The sequence below is a fragment of the Notechis scutatus genome, chromosome 1 (assembly GCF_049901735.1).
Source record: "Notechis scutatus isolate UNSWTSFEM ecotype Mainland chromosome 1, rNotScu1.2, whole genome shotgun sequence".
Classification (NCBI taxonomy): domain Eukaryota; kingdom Metazoa; phylum Chordata; class Lepidosauria; order Squamata; family Elapidae; genus Notechis; species Notechis scutatus.
The window spans coordinates 6,400,269-6,417,620 of NC_142009.1; the positions used below are offsets into that span (position 1 = coordinate 6,400,269).

Consider the following 17,352-nt stretch of genomic DNA (forward strand, 5'->3'; position numbering starts at 1 on the left):
TTTCTCCATCTCTATATATCTCTCCATCCACATCTCTATCTATCTACAGTATCTACCTACCTACCTATCTGTCATCTGTCTATCTACTGTATCTATCTAAGATAGATAGATGATAGATAGATAGACAGACAGACAGACAGACAGACAGAGTAGATAGATGATAGATAGGTAGATAGATGATAGAGATGTGGATGTAGAGATATCATCTATCTACGGTATCTATCTACCTACCTACATATCTACTCTATCTATCTATCTACCTACCTACCTATCTATCTAATCTATCCTATCTATATCTATCATCTCTCTCTATCTATCCCCCTCCTTTCCCAATCAATTAATCAACCAATCACGTTTATATCCGCCCATCTCACTATCCAAAACGATAACTGGCCCCAGTTATCCCGCTGATAAAAGAGAGAGGTGAAAAAGTTCTATTTGGGAAGTTTATGAAGGGATTGTCGCCCCCTCCCCAACTTCATAATTTCGGGTTTTTCCTTCTCTAGGGCTGTTCACTTCTCCGACTTTGGTTAAAGGCTTGGGCTGAAAGTCATCGCCCTCTCTCTCCTTCCCCTCGCCCCACGCAGCCCACGTTAGATCTCAAATCTCCGGGTTTCCTGCCTAAACAGGGGGGTTGGACTAGAAGACCTCCAAGATCCCTTCCAATTCTATTATTCTATTCTCTGTCTGCGCCCCCCTCCCCCACGCCATCCCTTCCCGCAAAAAGAAACCTCCATTCGCCCCGCTCCTCCCTTCTCAGGGTCGCCCGACTCACCTCGGCGGCCGACTTTTGCTTTTTCAACTGCCGAGGAATTCAGTTGAGGCCGGCGGATGCCGTCACCGCGTTCTTCCCCACTGCGTAGCTTGCAGCGGGAGGGGAGGAGGGTGAGGCGGGAAAGAGGAAGGAAGAGTGCAAAATCGGGGGGCGCTTCCACGCCTCCGTAGGGTGTGTGCAAGATTGCATCCCCGGGACGCGCCCGGGTTGCGTTTGCACGGGGAAAGCGTTTTGAAGGGGGGGGGAGTTGCACTAAAATGTGCAAGGCGGGAGGAGGCTTTTGCAAAACCGTCTAGAAGCCGGTTGCATTAGAAAGCCCTACCTGTTTCCACGATTTGGGGGATTCTTTAAAAAAATATTTTATTAATTCATTAATTGTTAAATTTATTCGCCGCCTGTCACGCCCTGGGACTACTCTAGGCGGCTGACAATCATTAAAAAAAGAAGGAAAATGAGAGCGTAAACAGAAAAGTCCCAAAGATGCTTTTTTTTTTTTTTTACAAAAGGCAACTGGACTTTCTTGGTTTTTCTTTTGAAGACGTTTCCCTTCTCATCCCAGAAGCTTCTTCAGCTCTAGCTGGAGGGTGAGGGATCCAGGAATCCAGCTGAAGAAGCTTCTCGGATTGAGAAACGAAACGTCTTCAAAAGAAAAACCAAGGAAGTCCAAATGCCTCTTGAAAAAAGAATCTCATAGACAAAACAAAATGGAAGTAAAAATAATAGGAATGAAACTAAGCCAAGAACATGAAAAAGAAAAAAAAATACGATTTATTTTTTTTTCACCTTTGGATTTTGGAGTTTTAATTTTTTGAATAGAAAAATGAGGTGAACTCTTTGAACAATAAAATAATGAAAAAGGACCCGATGAGAATAGGTCGATAATCAATAATACATCAATTATCACATTTTTATTAAGTGTATACGCTAATCTTGCTAGCCAACGTCTTTGAGCATTTTGTTCAGGATCCCAACATGGCTTTGGAGGCTCAGAACTGGAGAAATCGATGAATTATTGCGATAGGGATAGCAAGGTGGGTTGGTGTTTTCATTTAGTGAGCCTCAATGACCAGGGGCAGTATATCCCCTGGGTTAGAGAATTCCCTTAAGAAAGCAATTGGTAGGGGATTAGACCTGTGGGGGGAGAGGAAGGTGGAGAGAAAGAGGGGAAGGAAAGGAGAGAAGAGGGAGGGAGGGAGAGAAAGAGGGAGGAAGAGAGGTGGAGAGAAAGAAGAGGGGAGGGAGGGAGAAAGGTGGAGATAAAGGAAGTGAAGGAGAGAAGAGGGAGGGAGGAAGAGGTGGAGAGAAAGGGGAAGGGAAGGAGAGAAGGAGGGAGGAAGAGAGATGGAGAGAAAGAGGGGAAGGAAAGGAGAGAGAAGAGGGAGGGAGGAGAGAAAGAGGAAGGAAGAGAGGTGGAGAGAAAGAAGGGAGGGAGGGAGGGAGAAAGGTGGACAGAAAGGAAGTGAAGGAGAGAAGAGGGAGGGAGGAAGAGGTGGAGAGAAAGGGGAAGGGAAGGAGAGAAGGAGGGAGGAAGAGAGATGGAGAGAAAGAGGGGAAGGAAAGGAGAGAAGAGGGAGGGAGGGAGAGAAAGAGGGAGGAAGAGAGGTGGAGAGAAAGAAGAGGGGGAGGGAGGGAGAAAGGTGGAGATAAAGGAAGTGAAGGAGAGAAGAGGGAGGGAGGAAGAGGTGGAGAGAAAGGGAAGGGAAGGAGAGAAGGAGGGAGGAATAGAGATGGAGAGAAAGAGGGGAAGGAAAGGAGAGAAGAGGGAGGGAGGGAGAGAAAGAGGGAGGAAGAGAGGTGGAGAGAAAGAAGTGAGGGAGGGAGGGAGAAAGGTGGACAGAAAGGAAGTGAAGGAGAGAAGAGGGAGGGAGGAAGAGGTGGAGAGAAAGGGGAAGGGAAGGAGAGAAGGAGGGAGGAAGAGAGATGGAGAGAAAGAGGGGAAGGAAAGGAGAGAAGAGGGAGGGAGGGAGAGAAAGAGGAAGGAAGAGAGGTGGAGAGAAAGAAGAGAGGGAGGGAGGGAGAAAGGTGGACAGAAAGGAAGTGAAGGAGAGAAGAGGGAGGGAGGAAGAGGTGGAGAGAAAGGGGAAGGGAAGGAGAGAAGGAGGGAGGAAGAGAGATGGAGAGAAAGAGGGGAAGGAAAGGAGAGAAGGAGAGGGAGGGAGAGAAAGAGGAAGGAAGAGAGGTGGAGAGAAAGAAGGGAGGGAGGGAGGGAGAAAGGTGGACAGAAAGGAAGTGAAGGAGAGAAGAGGGAGGGAGGAAGAGGTGGAGAGAAAGGGGAAGGGAAGGAGAGAAGGAGGGAGGAAGAGAGATGGAGAGAAAGAGGGGAAAGAAAGGAGAGAAGAGGGAGGGAGGGAGAGAAAGAGGGAGGAAGAGAGGTGGAGAGAAAGAAGAGGGGAGGGAGGGAGAAAGGTGGAGATAAAGGAAGTGAAGGAGAGAAGAGGGAGGGAGGAAGAGGTGGAGAGAAAGGGAAGGGAAGGAGAGAAGGAGGGAGGAATAGAGATGGAGAGAAAGAGGGGAAGGAAAGGAGAGAAGAGGGAGGGAGGGAGAGAAAGAGGGAGGAAGAGAGGTGGAGAGAAAGAAGGGAGGGAGGGAGGGAGAAAGGTGGACAGAAAGGAAGTGAAGGAGAGAAGAGGGAGGGAGGAAGAGGTGGAGAGAAAGGGGAAGGGAAGGAGAGAAGGAGGGAGGAAGAGAGATGGAGAGAAAGAGGGGAAGGAAAGGAGAGAAGAGGGAGGGAGGGAGAGAAAGAGGGAGGAAGAGAGGTGGAGAGAAAGAAGAGAGGGAGGGAGGGAGAAAGGTGGAGATAAAGGAAGTGAAGGAGAGAAGAGGGAGGGAGGAAGAGGTGGAGAGAAAGGGGAAGGGAAGGAGAGAAGGAGGGAGGAAGAGAGATGGAGAGAAAGAGGGGAAGGAAAGGAGAGAAGAGGGAGGGAGGGAGAGAAAGAGGAAGGAAGAGAGGTGGAGAGAAAGAAGGGAGGGAGGGAGGGAGAAAGGTGGACAGAAAGGAAGTGAAGGAGAGAAGAGGGAGGGAGGAAGAGGTGGAGAGAAAGGGAAGGGAAGGAGAGAAGGAGGGAGGAAGAGAGATGGGAGAGAAAGAGGGGAAGGAAAGGAGAGAAGAGGGAGGGAGGGAGAGAAAGAGGGAGGAAGAGAGGTGGAGAGAAAGAAGAGGGGAGGGAGGGAGAAAGGTGGACAGAAAGGAAGTGAAGGAGAGAAGAGGGAGGGAGGAAGAGGTGGAGAGAAAGGGGAAGGGAAGGAGAGAAGGAGGGAGGAAGAGAGATGGAGAAAAGAGGGGAAGGAAAGGAGAGAAGTGGAGGGAGGGAGAGAAAGAGGAAGGAAGAGAGGTGGAGAGAAAGAAGGGAGGAGAGGAGGGAGAAAGGTGGACAGAAAGGAAGTGAAGGAGAGAAGAGGGAGGGAGGAAGAGGTGGAGAGAAAGGGAAGGGAAGGAAAGAAGGAGGGAGGAAGAGAGATGGAGAGAAAGAGGGGAAGGAAAAGGAGAGAAGTGGGAGGGAGGGAGAGAGAAAGAGGAAGGAAGAGAGGTGGAGAGAAAGAAGGGAGGGAGGGAGGGAGAAAGGTGGACAGAAAGGAAGTGAAGGAGAGAAGAGGGAGGGAGGAAGAGGTGGAGAGAAAGGGGAAGGGAAGGAGAGAAGGAGGGAGGAAGAGAGATGGAGAGAAAGAGGGGAAGGAAAGGAGAGAAGTGGGAGGGAGGGAGAGAAAGAGGAAGGAAGAGAGGTGGAGAGAAAGAAGAGGGGAGGGAGGGAGAAAGGTGGACAGAAAGGAAGTGAAGGAGAGAAGAGGGAGGGAGGAAGAGGTGGAGAGAAAGGGGAAGGGCAGGAGAAGAGGGAGAGAGGAAGAGAGGTGGAGAGAAAGGAAGTAAAGGAGAGAAGGAAGGGAGGGAGAGAGAAAGGTGGAGAGAAAGGAAGTGAAGGAGAGAAGAGGGAGGGAGGAAGAGGTGGAGAAAGGGGAAGGGAAGGAGAGAAGGAGGGAGGAAGAGAGATGGAGAGAAAGAGGAAGGGCAGGAGAAGAGGGAGAGAGGAAGAGAGGTGGAGAGAAAGGAAGTGAAGGAGAGAAGGAAGGGAAGGAGGGAGAAAGATGGAGAAAAAGAGGAAGGGAAGGAGAGAAGGAGGGAGGGAGAGACAGATGGGAGGGAGAGGGAGGGAGGGTGAGAGAGAAAGGTAGAACTTCCATATTCAGGCTAGCTCTATCTTTAAATGCCAGGTTTGGGACAGGCAAGAATTCTGGGGAGAATTTGGGGGTTTAAAAAAATGGGTTAATCAAATCCCATTGAATCAGTAAAGGTGGAAAGGACTCAAAATCCTGCACAGTTTTTTCTTTCTTTTTGCACAAACAGAAGAAGCTTGTGGGGCCCACAGAGTTTCTCTCTGGAGGAGGCGTTCTGTCGGATTTGAAAGTTTGCATATTTTATTGCGTTTTGCTTTGTCTGGGTCTGTTCCTTATCCAGGTGCCAATCCAATTTAGCACCCCAACATCAGCTCTTCCGTTTTTGCCCTCGCACACCAAATACAGCTAGTCCTTGAAGTTATGACCACAACTGAGCTCAACCTTTCCATTGCTAAGCGAATGGTTATTAAGTGAATTTTCCCCCCGTTTTACAACCTTTCTTGCCACTGTTGTTAAGTGAATGACTGCTGTTAAGTTGGTAACACGGTCGTTCAGTGAATCCGGTTTCCCCATTGACTTAATTTTGGGAACCCTGCAAAAAGTGATCACGTGATTCCTGCCAACATCATACATCCAGGCCAGTTCCAGAGCATCTGAATTTTTGGATTTGCTGCCAAGGTCATAAGTGTGAAAAATGCTCATCGGCCACTTTTTTCAGTGCCATTGTAATTTTGGTCACTAAACAAGGGACGAGCCTGCACCACAGCTTTACTTCAACACCCAGAATCCTCTCTAGTGTGCGTGCGCACTGTCTTCCCTGCAAGTGTCTGGACTTCAACTCCCAGAATCCTCTCCGAGTAAGCGCATGCTCTGGACTAGTGAGCTTGTCGAGAAGCTGTAACCATAACGCAAGGGATTGGAACTTCAACTCCCAGAATCCTCCCCAGCTGGCGCATGCTCATTCCAGCGGACCCAAAGCGGAAAGCCCTCCGGCCCCGGGCGTGGCTGGATTTCAACCTCGCCCTCTGAGTTCTTCGGCGCAGGCGCGCTACCCGGAAGGCTTCTGGGAGTTGAAGTCCAGCACCTCAGGAAGGCTGCGAAGAATGGATGATGCCCGTTCTTTTCCCTCATGGAGCTCAGGGATTTGGGCACCTTCCCGTTACCGCCGTCTTGGCGGGCGAAGCTAACGGCCGCCGGTTTCCAGACCGCCCAAGAGGTGCTGGAGGTCGGGCCTTGCCAGCTGAGCAAAGGTATCGCTGCGGGCTGAGGGAAAACCGGTTTTCCCGCCAAAAGAAAACTTCGCCAATTTGGGTCAAGCTGAGCTTCGTTCTTCGGATCTTTCCTCACGACCACCTTAATTTCCACAGAGAGTTGTCTTGTTATCCTCCGTCTTTTGGAGCGCTTGATGTCTTTTTCGGGGAAAAGTTTTTGAACTCGGATGGGTTTCTAGGCCTCGATAAACCAAACACCTTTTTCGTGAGGGGATTTAAACAATCCCGCTCCTTTGTCAGCCGGAGTTTTGTGTGGTGGAGGGGGAGATTTTTTTTTTGGAGCCCCCTAAAATGTGTATATGCGTGTGTGTGAAGGGGGGTGGGGTCAGACTCAAACTAGTGCTCCATATATTTATTTTATTTATTAAATTCCTGTGCCGCCCGTCTCCCCAACAAAGTGACTCGCTAAAAATATATTTCGAGTCGATATTAAAAACAATAACTATACACTTTGACGTGCATAATTTTATATAACATTCTCTTTCCCTAAAATTCTCTTAGCACTGTGTGTATGTGTGTTGTATATTGTATAATATAGGGGGATGGGCGATGTACACATTTGATTAATAAAATAGTGTGTGTGTAGACACATACATTTATAAACACACACTTACATACACATATGGTACAACATGTTTACTACCAGATGCATTCGCCTATGCCAGAGACCAGAGATTTACTCTTCCATATAAATATATTATATGGAAATATATTGTGTACACAATACACACACACATATTTATATAGAAGAATAAATCTGGTCTCTGGGACAGGCAAATGAATGTAGTAAACATTTATTTGTGTATACACACACACAACTACACACACATTTATATGGAAGAGTAAATCTCTGGTCTTGATGACCGACCCAGACTGGATCCTAATTCACCCTCCTTTGGTATACTTGGCACAGGTGAATGAATGTAGTAGTAAAAGTGTTGTACCAGGAATGGGGGCATTCATCGATTTGTATCATTATTTTTGTTTATTATTATATTGTGAGCCACCCAGAGTTATAGAGAGTCAGGAGGTATAGAAGTTTAATAAATTGGTGGTGGTGGTGGTAGTAGTAGTACTAGTAATAGTAGTAGTAAAGGATTAGTAAAGGATTAGTAAAGATCAGTCTTTGTCCAGAGAAGCCCAACTCCTCTTGGCTTATAGGGATACCTAGCTGGGCATAAGAAATAAGATCAATATTGCTTAATTGTTACTTGTTACCGTACAGTCCCAGGAATTGAATTTTGATGCATGAAACAGTCATACTATAATATATGCAATATAAACTCCACACATTAAATATATCTACACTGTACAATACACATGTATAGTTTACTATATATATAGAACTTAATACTATATATATATAGTATGTGTGTGCGCACGCACAAGCGCACTTCAAATACTTCCACCCTGGATCTAGCCATCTGTTAAAACAGATTTCCCCCCCCCTGGGTTCTACATGAATCTGAAGCAAAATGCCTCTGTTGAAGAGGTTGTTTCCTAACATGAGTTCAAAGAATCTTGTGTCACTTTCTGCATTTTATGGCAATTTATAAACTGTAAGATAAATTAATGTCTAAGGTAACAAAATAAATTGGAGAACAAACTCAGTGGGTTTTGCTTTTCAGTGGACAATGATAGGAATGCATTGTTATCTTAGTCAACCACAAGGTGATGCTATTATACCATGCTTTAGTTTTCATTAAAAAAAAAAACAGATGGGTTTAAAGAAGCACAAATAAAATGAGGAATAAAAGGGACTTTTAAATATATCAAAAAACTCTAAGAAAATATATGTCAATTAATTTTATGAAAGCTTCATATTTTTCCTTCATATCAGTTGTTTATTCATTCTCTTCCCTTCTCTTCTACAATTTGTTTATCAATATATTAAAAATACAGTTATAACAAACAGGTTGAAACATTTCTAGCAATTAAAAAACAAGTATCCAGCAGCAGCAGTAAAAAAAAATTATTATTAAAAGTTTCAACTACTAGAACATTTCTTTTGGGTACTCCCCAAAGAAGAATACTTTTTAAAAGTGGCTATTAGTTAGATGTGCTTCTTTTTAATTATATTAATATATTCTGTGTTTCGATTTTTCAGAGATTGGCATTTCTAAAGAGGATGCTCTAGAAATTTTAAAGGTAATCAAACAGGAACAGCAAAGTGATGGATCAAAGCCTTCTGAGGAAGCAGAAACTATTAAGAAGAGTACAGCCCTGGAACTGTTGGAAAAAGAACAGACTCAAGGATTCATTGTCACCTTTTGCTCGGCATTGGACGATATCCTTGGTGGGGGTGTGCAACTCACCAAAATTACAGAGATCTGCGGAGTGCCAGGTGTTGGAAAAACACAATTGTGGTAAAACACTACTAAAGCTCACATTTCTGTAACTTCCCCTTGTTTATCGTTCGCTCAAAAATCTTGGTGATTTTATTAACTGTTAGCAATAGCACTTGGACTTATATACACCGCTTCATAGTGCTTCACAGCACTCTCTGTGCGGTTTGCAGAGCTGGCATATTGCCTCCAATAATCTGGGTCCTCACTTTACTAACCTCGGAAGGATGGAACTCTGAGTCAATCTTGAGCTGGTCAGGATTGAACTCCTGTCAGTGGACAGAGCTAGTCTGCAATACTGCATTCTAGCCCCTGTGCCACCACAACTCTTCAAGTTGATACCATCAAATCTTAATGAATTGAAATCACATGTTTAGTCTCATTTCCAAGTGCTTGGCATCCAGAAGGCCATTCCCAATACAGGTTCAATAGATCAAATGGCTGGTGAAAGAAACTTCTCTCTGAGAGGTTGGTCTAGTCTGCATAGGTCTCTAAATTTGGCAACATTTAAGGCTTACAGATTTCAAATTTCAGAATTCTCCAGCTAGCGTGGCTGGCTAAGGAATTCTGGGAGTTGGAAGTCCACAAGTCTCAAAATTGCCAAGTTTGGCATCCCCTGCTCTAGTGATTAAGGCAACAGGCAAGAAACCAGGAGGCTCTGAATTCTACTCCTGTCTTAGATATGAAAAACTGGCTGAGTGAATTTGAGCCAGACGCCAGGAGTGAGTGAGTTCTAGTCCTACCTTAGGTATGAAATCCAGGCTGGGTGACTTTGAGCAGTCTCCCTCTCTCAGCCCAACCTACCACACAGGGTTGTTTTGTGGGAAAAATAGGAGGAAGGAATATTATGTATGTTTGCCACCTTGAGTTATTTATAAAGATAATAAAGGTGGGATGAAAATCTAATAAAGAAGATGGATAGCTATTACCAGCCAGAACAAGTAACTGGGAAAGAGTCCTAACTGGCTCGATAGCAACAGTCTGACCTTAAAAGACAGCCGCTTAACACTCATAGCATATGTACTACTAGCATTTCTGTCGGTGATCTACAGTCGGAGAAATCTCTTGATCAGCTTTTGATCCTGCTTTACTGGCTGGCTTTCAGCAAATTCATTTCAGCCAGAGTGCCGCTTTAATGTAGATTATAATACTGGCATCTCTCTTAAAAAGATGTAAGAATTCCTGTTACGGATATAATGGCTGGATTTCCACACTTGGTTGAACCCGTGTTTTGTTTGGCTTTGGCTTAGATTAACCAAACCATCATATGTAAAACTATTTGAATTGAATACCGTACATAGAGACTTTTGCCCCCAGGGTAGTATAAGACCTAGGAAACGACAGCAAGAGCTCATCTTCCCCAGGCAAAGATTTTCCTTCCTGTTTGTAAAATTAAATGTGGCATAATCATGATCAGCTAAGGATTTTTTTTTCCATCCCATGAGAAGCCAGATATAAAATCAGGAGCTTTAGAGCACTGCCTTCTTACCATTACAGCAGTGATCCCCAACCTTTTTTATGCCGCGGCCCGGTACCGGCATCAGCTGGGCGCCGCCATCTTTTTGATGAAAAAGTGCTTCCGGTGAGCTTTCTACCTGGAAAAGCTCACTGCGCTGGCGCCGCCATCTTTTTTGATGAAAAATTGCTTACGGTGAGCTTTCTACCGAAAAGCTCACGGAAAGCAGCGCCGCCATCTTTTTGATGAAAAGTGCTTACGGTGAGCTTTCTACCCGGAAAAGCTCACCGGAAGCACTTTTTCATCAAAAAAAGATGGCGGCAACCAGCGGCCCGGTAGGACTTGTTCCACGGACCAGTACCGGTCCGCGGACCGGTGGTTGGGGACCCCTGCATTACAGGCAGTCCGACTCACTTAAAAACCACAATTTAAGCCCAATATTTCTGTTGCTAAGCAAGACAGTTGTTAGGTGAGTTTGCTGCATTTCTTGCCAAAGTTGTTAACGGAATCACTGTGTTTGTTGAGTTTGTAACATAGTTGTTAATGAATCTGGTTTTCCCATTGACTTTACTTGTCAGAAGTTTGCAAAAGGGGCTCACATGACCTCAGGACACAGCATAATTCATGCCTGTTGCCAAGCACCCGAATTTTGATCACATGACCACAAGGACAGTCATAAGTGTGGGAAACAGTCATAAGTCACTTTTTAAGTGCCATTGTAACTTTGAACGTTCACTAAACAAATGGTTGTAAGTCAAGGACTACCTGCCACTTTGTCCTTTCAGAAGATGTACATTCTCTTTACTTTTCCTTTAGTTCTGTCACATCCATCATCATTTATGGTATCTTTTGAAAGGCTCACCTCTATGAGTTCTACCTTTTCTGACATCCTACAATTTCTATTCATTTTTTATAGCCCCCTCCTTTCATTTCCTATATATGATTCTTTTACTCTTCAGCGTTTTAGAGAATTCTGCACCTATTCCCATTGGCCTCTTTCAGTTTCTCTTTCTTGTGAGGATTGTTGGTGATTGAACTTTCAGTACATCATTTTGCAGGTTTTCCTACCCTTTCTGTACAATGTTCTTCATTGGGATTTCAGGGCCATGGGAACCGACCTTTCCTTCCTTAAGAGTCCATCAAAATCTGCTCTCTTTCTCATTTCTCTTTCTCCAGATACCATTAATTCAAGGATAACATGTTCACTTTCCCCCAAGGTACCTTGTCATTTTCACTTCTTTAAACAATTAATCTCTGATGGTGAGAATTAGGTCCAGGGTGGCAGATCCCCTTGTTCTTTTTTTTTTTTTTTAATACCTTCCGAGAAATGAAGTCGGCAAGCGAGAACGAGAATTTGTTCAACCTTTGACTCTTGGCAGATTCCCAGCAGATGTCAGGATAATTGAAATTTTCCATTATCAATATTGCAGGCCTCTTTGAAAGTCTGGTTATCTAATACGAATAGATCAATGGCTATTAACCTTGGTGGCGGTGTGACAGCCACTGAAGGCCATCTGCTGGGAGGCTAGTGGGCTTCCTTGTATGCTTGGTTGGCCACTGTGAGAACAGACTGCTGGACTAAATGGGCCCTAATTATGTTCTTATGACCCCATCATCTGCCTGTCCAAATGGTCAGTAATAAACTCTCATAATCCTATCTGGTTTTTGTTTCTCTCTGCTTTCTTAGAGATAATATTCTTTAACAATGTAAGCCACCCAGAATCACCTTGTGGTGAGGTAGGTGGCAAATAAATTTAATAAATAAACAAAGAAAGAAATAAAAATATTCTTAGTCGCATATTTCATGCAGGATTTCCATGCTCCGATTCCTGAATTTCTGAACAAGCATTTTTGTTCTTTACATTTAATTCAACACTCCCACACACACACACCCTTTCTGTTGAGTTTGTTCCAATAAATTGCTACTTTGCACTGCTATATATGCCAGTATTAAGTAACATCCCGCCAACTTTCAGCAATGTACCAATTGAAGAGAATATTTGCAGCCTAGGATTGAACTGTGAGATTCTTGGTTCTCTCTGAGCTGGGCTGCCCTTTTGCAGACTTTTTAGGAATGTACACCTAAACATGTTTGTCTTCCTGATTTAGAATTTCCCTGTTTCTTTTCTGTACGCTGCATTGGTGTAAAAACTTCAGAAGTTTCGAATTCCACCTACAGATCTCTGTTATAGTGTCCTGCAAACCCCCTCATCCTGGTTCCTGCTGCTCCACTCTGTTCAGTTTTCTTGGCCCAAATCTGAGATATTGGAACACTGTTATCATATTGGTCCTTCTCTCTGTTAGACTAGACATACCCAATTCCTGCAACCGTTCTTCATATGTTAGTCCCTTAATCATCTTTGTTGCTCTTCTACTCTTTCTCAACATCAAATGTAAGGATGAGATTGTAGAACAGCTTCCCGAGGAAAGTAATTCTAATTCTGTAACAATGCTTTTGTAAAAATCTTGTTCCAATTTTTTTCCATTATATAATTACTTTGTAAGCCTCAAGTCCATGAGAAATGGTTGCAATAAATAGTATAAATGTTTGTAATAAACAGTACACAACATCCCCTCAACTGGCTTTTTCTAGCTTTTGTTGCTAAATGTTTTTACCAACTATGCTGAGGTCCTCCAGATGATATTGCTTGTCCCAGTAAAATATGTCAGAAACACTCTCCCATCTTCCTCATTCGTGCAGCAGCAGAGGGGAATTTGCAAGCCCCTGTTTTCATTTTTACAGAACCTGGCATAGTACAGTTATTCTTAACCAGGGTTTGTGTCACGTTTTGTACTGCTGTCTTGTTTCATGAAATTATAGTTTAGGATCACTCTCCATTTAAGATTCAGATGTAAGATTAAATTGCTTAATTGAAACAGAAGGAAAGACTTCTGTTCTTATAGTTGGGCCAGAATGAGAGAGGGAGGTGTTGAAATCTGGAATGAGGCTTGTTCCCATCACAATAAAATTATGTATCTGAGCCCTGCTATTATAAATATATTGGATTGCATAAAATGCTGAATAATAAGGTGCTGCGAGGCTTTGGAAATAATTTAGAAAAGGTAGCACCTCTCTGCAATTCCTTAAAGCAAGGGGCAACAGCAGAATCTCAGGGAAACCACTCCTACACACTCTGGAACACCTTTTCTGAATTATTTCCAAAGCTCTGCACAACCCCACTGAGTACCGTAGGAGTATTTTGTATGATGAAGCTGTTCTGGAAAAAAAGAAACCAGAGCAGATTACTTAAAATGCACTGCAATCTTGTTCGTTTGCAAAATGGCAAGGTTCATCTCAAGCCATAAAACAGATGGAGTAACTTTTTCCTAGTTCGGGCCATGTTAAACTAGGTCCTGTTAAACAAATCCTGTGTCCGAATGATGCACACGCTTTGGGGAGTTGGTTGCGTTGATTTTACTGCTCGCAGTTTGTAGTCACTGCCCCAGGCTTGTTCATATGCCCTGACATTGAGGTCTTACTGTAATTAATAGGATTTCAAAATATACAGTCTTAACCTATAAAGGATAATATTTGTATGTGAGGGTTGAAATGCGGGGATAAGCTCACAGTTAAAATAGTGGACTGGCACTGATGATGTTACATAGTTTGGGTAATGAACATGTTACCTAAACATCTGCAAGAAAACAACCAAGCTCAGAGAACACCAAGGACCCCACACAATTTTTATGGTGTAGCAGTGAAAGGCACCTAGATAAAAACTGGATGACTGAATTCTGATCCTGGCTTAGACATAAGGCCATCTAGATGACTTTGGGCTGGTCACTCTCAGGTGTAAAAAGAAGAAAAGGGCAAACCACTTCCCCAAAATGTTGCCAAGGCAACTGCAGGGACTTATCTAGGCAGTCACCAAGAGTAAAGTCTTACTACTTCTGAAAAATCACCAAAGGTGCTTTTTCAAGAGGCAATTAAACTTTCTGGTTTTTCTTTGAAGACATTTCACTTCTCATCCAAGAAGCTTCTTCAGAGTCCACAGCATATTTCTTGTCTCCTTATTCCTTTACTGTTGATGGTTGCTCTTAAAAGGAGGACACTATTTAATGCTTTGATATCTTCATTATCAATTCTAGGGCTGGTTGTTCTACCTTTATCATTAATTTGTTGGTCTTTATATTTAGAATACAGAATAACAGAATTAGGAGGGACCTCAGGTCTTCTAGTTGAACCCTCTGCTCAAGCAGGAGACCCTATACGATTCTGGGCAAATGGTTGTCCAATCTCTTCTTTAAAACCTCCAGAGATGGAGCACCCATGTCTTCTAAAGGCAAGTCATTTCGCTGGTTAATTGTTCTGTCAGAAAATTTCTCCTTAGTTCTAGTTTGGACCTCTCTTTAATGCTCTTCCACCTATTACTTCTTGTCCTGCCTTCAGGAGCTTTGGAGAATAGGTTGATCCCCTCTTCTCTGTCACAGCCCCTCAAATATTGGAAAACTTCTATCATGTCAGTCCTAGTCCTTTGTTAGACTAGACATACCCAGTTCCTGCAACCATTCATCATTGCAATCTCTTGTTTTTTATTGTGCTTTTTAAATTCTGTTACAAGACTTTTGCAGACCCTTTGCATTTTCAGCCATCAGGGTAGTAAAGCAATGAATCAATGTGTAATAACCTTTTTCCGTTGATTAGCAATCTTCTCTCCCTCTTTCTTTCCAGCATGCAGCTAGTGGTGGATGTGCAGATTCCAGAATGCTTTGGTGGACTTGCTGCAGAAGCTATATTCATAGATACCGAGGGGAGCTTTATGGTTGATCGGGTTGTGGATATAGTAGAAGCCTGTATTCATCACTGTCAGCTTATTGCTGAAGTGCACCCAGAAGAAGGTTAATTGCCAAACTATATTTGCTTTTGTGCAAAGTGTGCTTTTTCCCCCTGGCTACTTATTCAAACAGTTCCATTTATTTCCTTATCATCATAGATCCATTCAATATTTATTCAAATATAGGAAGTAACTATGCCGTACTGAGTCAGAATGTTTTATTCATGCAGAATTAGATTGCAGTAATCAGTATTTCTCAAACTTGGCGACTTGAAGATAGGTGGACTTCAACTCCCAGAATTGAAGTCCACACATCTTTAAGTGGCCAAAGTTGAGAAACACTGACAGTAATAAACCAATGGACATTCCTAAATTTGGAATAAGAGAAGGGCCATTGGGCGCTGAGCCTAGACATTTCTTATGCCCAACCAAAGCATATAAGATGATAAAGACACATAAAGGGAAAAGGCTTAGAAACAGATTCTTTAGCTTTTGATTCTTTGCCGGATTTTGCAAAAACCTGCTTGGAGGTTGCTGTATTTCAAGGCTTGCTTGTTAAGTACCCTTCTGGAAGGGCAGATTCTTAAGGTAAGTGAAAAGAATAAAGACACAGATCTAATTGCAAAGTAATATTAGAAAACTGGTAGGAATGCTTAGTCTAGTGGTTAAGGCACCAGGCTAGAAAGCAAGAGGCAATGACTTCAAATCCCGCCTTAGCCATAAAAACTAGCAGGGTGACCTTGGGCCAGTCCCTCTCAGCCCAGTCCACCTCACAGGGTTGCTGTTGTGGGAAAAATAGGAGGAGGAAAGTGTGTTGGAGGTGTTCGTCACTTTGAGTTATTTGTGAAAATAATAAAGGTGGTATACAAATAAATGAAGAAATAAATTAAAATTTCCCAAGAATATCTTATGACCTCGAGTAGCAATCCTTGAGAAACCGAATTACGTATATTGGTTTCATTTCACAGACAGAATTCATTAGGGATTTAACAGCAATCTGAATTGAACCAAAACACAAGCCTCTTAGAAACATTCACGACTTGGAAAGGCATTTGACAAAATTCTGATTTTATGCAAATTTATGCAATGAGACAGTAGAGAAAATTTGGGAACTGCAAGTGGGCTTTGTCAGGTTTTTGTGCAGGTATTTTCTTCTGCTCACGACATTTTTCCTCTATAATATTAGATGTTTTAACATGCAACAAGACATTCTTAATATTTATGTATTATATTTATATATGATAATCTAAACGTGGTTATCATTCTGTCATAGTAAGTATAAGTTGTATGATTAATCATATGATTATGTGATATATTATTACAACAAAACTATCACAAGCTATCTCTGGATGGAACTGATTATTTCCCATACCTTGCTCTATAAACAGCCTCTGTCTCTGAAGCTAGGAAGTGAGGGATGAGGAATAAACAATAAATTCAATACAGGTTTTTATTGGGTTTTTTTCTTCCCTTTTTTCTTCAGATCATCAAATAGCCCTGGAGACTTTCTCTCTTGAAAATATTCTTTCACATATCTATTACTTCCGTTGCCATGACTATATGGAACTGCTGGCACAGGTTTACCTCCTCCCAGATTTTCTCTCTGGACACCCAAAGGTAAGGACCAAAAGGACGTGCCCCCTCCCCCCCCCCCCGAGAGGAAAAGATAACGTATTAGAGTTGCAGTATAGGTAGTCCTTGACTTACGACCACAGTTAAGACCAAAGTTTCTGTTGCTAAGTGAAATAGTTGTTAAGGTATTGAGTTTTGCCCTATTTTATGACCTTTCTTGCCATAGTTGTTAAGTGAATGACTGCAGATGTTAAGTTAGTAACACAGTTGTTAAGTGAATCTGGCTTTATCATTGACTTTACTTGTCAGAAGGTCACAAAAGAGGATCAGGTAACCCCAGGACTCTGCAACCGTCATAAATAGGTTGCCAAGCATCCGAATTTTAATCGCGTGATCATGGGGGTGACCATGGTCACAAGTGTGAAAAATGGTCAAGTCACATTTTCCCCTGCCATTGTTAACTTTGAACGGTCACTAAACAAATGATTTTAACTCGAGGACTATCTGCAATGCGTAAAAGGTTTGCAGTTTCTTCCCAGTTTCTTCAGATTCACACAGTCTCTTTTTTTCCCTCATTTAAAAATAAGTAAGATTTGGTTTCCTTTGTAGTATTCTATAGAATTTGTAAGAATATATAGATAGTCCTCACTTGATGATTGTTAGAATGTCTGTCACTAAGGATGCACTTATAAAGCATCATGTTACATGACTGCATCCCTTAGCAACTGGGATAACTGGCAGTCCCCAGGTATCATTGTTAAGCAAGGACCTCACGTGATCACAACTTCAATCCTGAAGCTAACCTGACCGAGGCCATTTTGATGTTTTAGTGTTGTCACACTGGAGTTGGGGGATGGTGGTGGGGAATAAAGATGGGTGTGTAGCCAAAACAAAATACTTTCTCCTGGGAACCAAGGACATTCCCACGGGTGGTCGGAGAGAGGAGGAGTGAAGTTATCAGGCAATTGGACGACACCTTGATTGGATCATGTGATTGATTGTTTGGGGAAGGGAGCAAACTTTTACTTTTTAATTAGGTGAAAACCGC

General features: G+C 43.0%; 1 protein-coding gene across 1 annotated transcript in view; it reads left to right on the forward strand.

Moving 5' to 3' along the window:
* The first annotated feature begins 5,951 nt into the window (after window positions 1-5,951).
* RAD51C (RAD51 paralog C) overlaps window positions 5,952-17,352 on the forward strand; it is a 37,792-nt gene continuing 26,391 nt past the window's right edge. Inside the window, exons 1-4 of the mRNA XM_026686501.2 lie at window positions 5,952-6,135; window positions 8,264-8,522; window positions 14,630-14,796; window positions 16,216-16,349. Of these exons, the coding sequence (XP_026542286.1) occupies window positions 6,015-6,135; window positions 8,264-8,522; window positions 14,630-14,796; window positions 16,216-16,349 (681 nt within the window). The 5' untranslated portion in view covers window positions 5,952-6,014. The remainder of the gene's footprint in view (window positions 6,136-8,263; window positions 8,523-14,629; window positions 14,797-16,215; window positions 16,350-17,352) is intronic.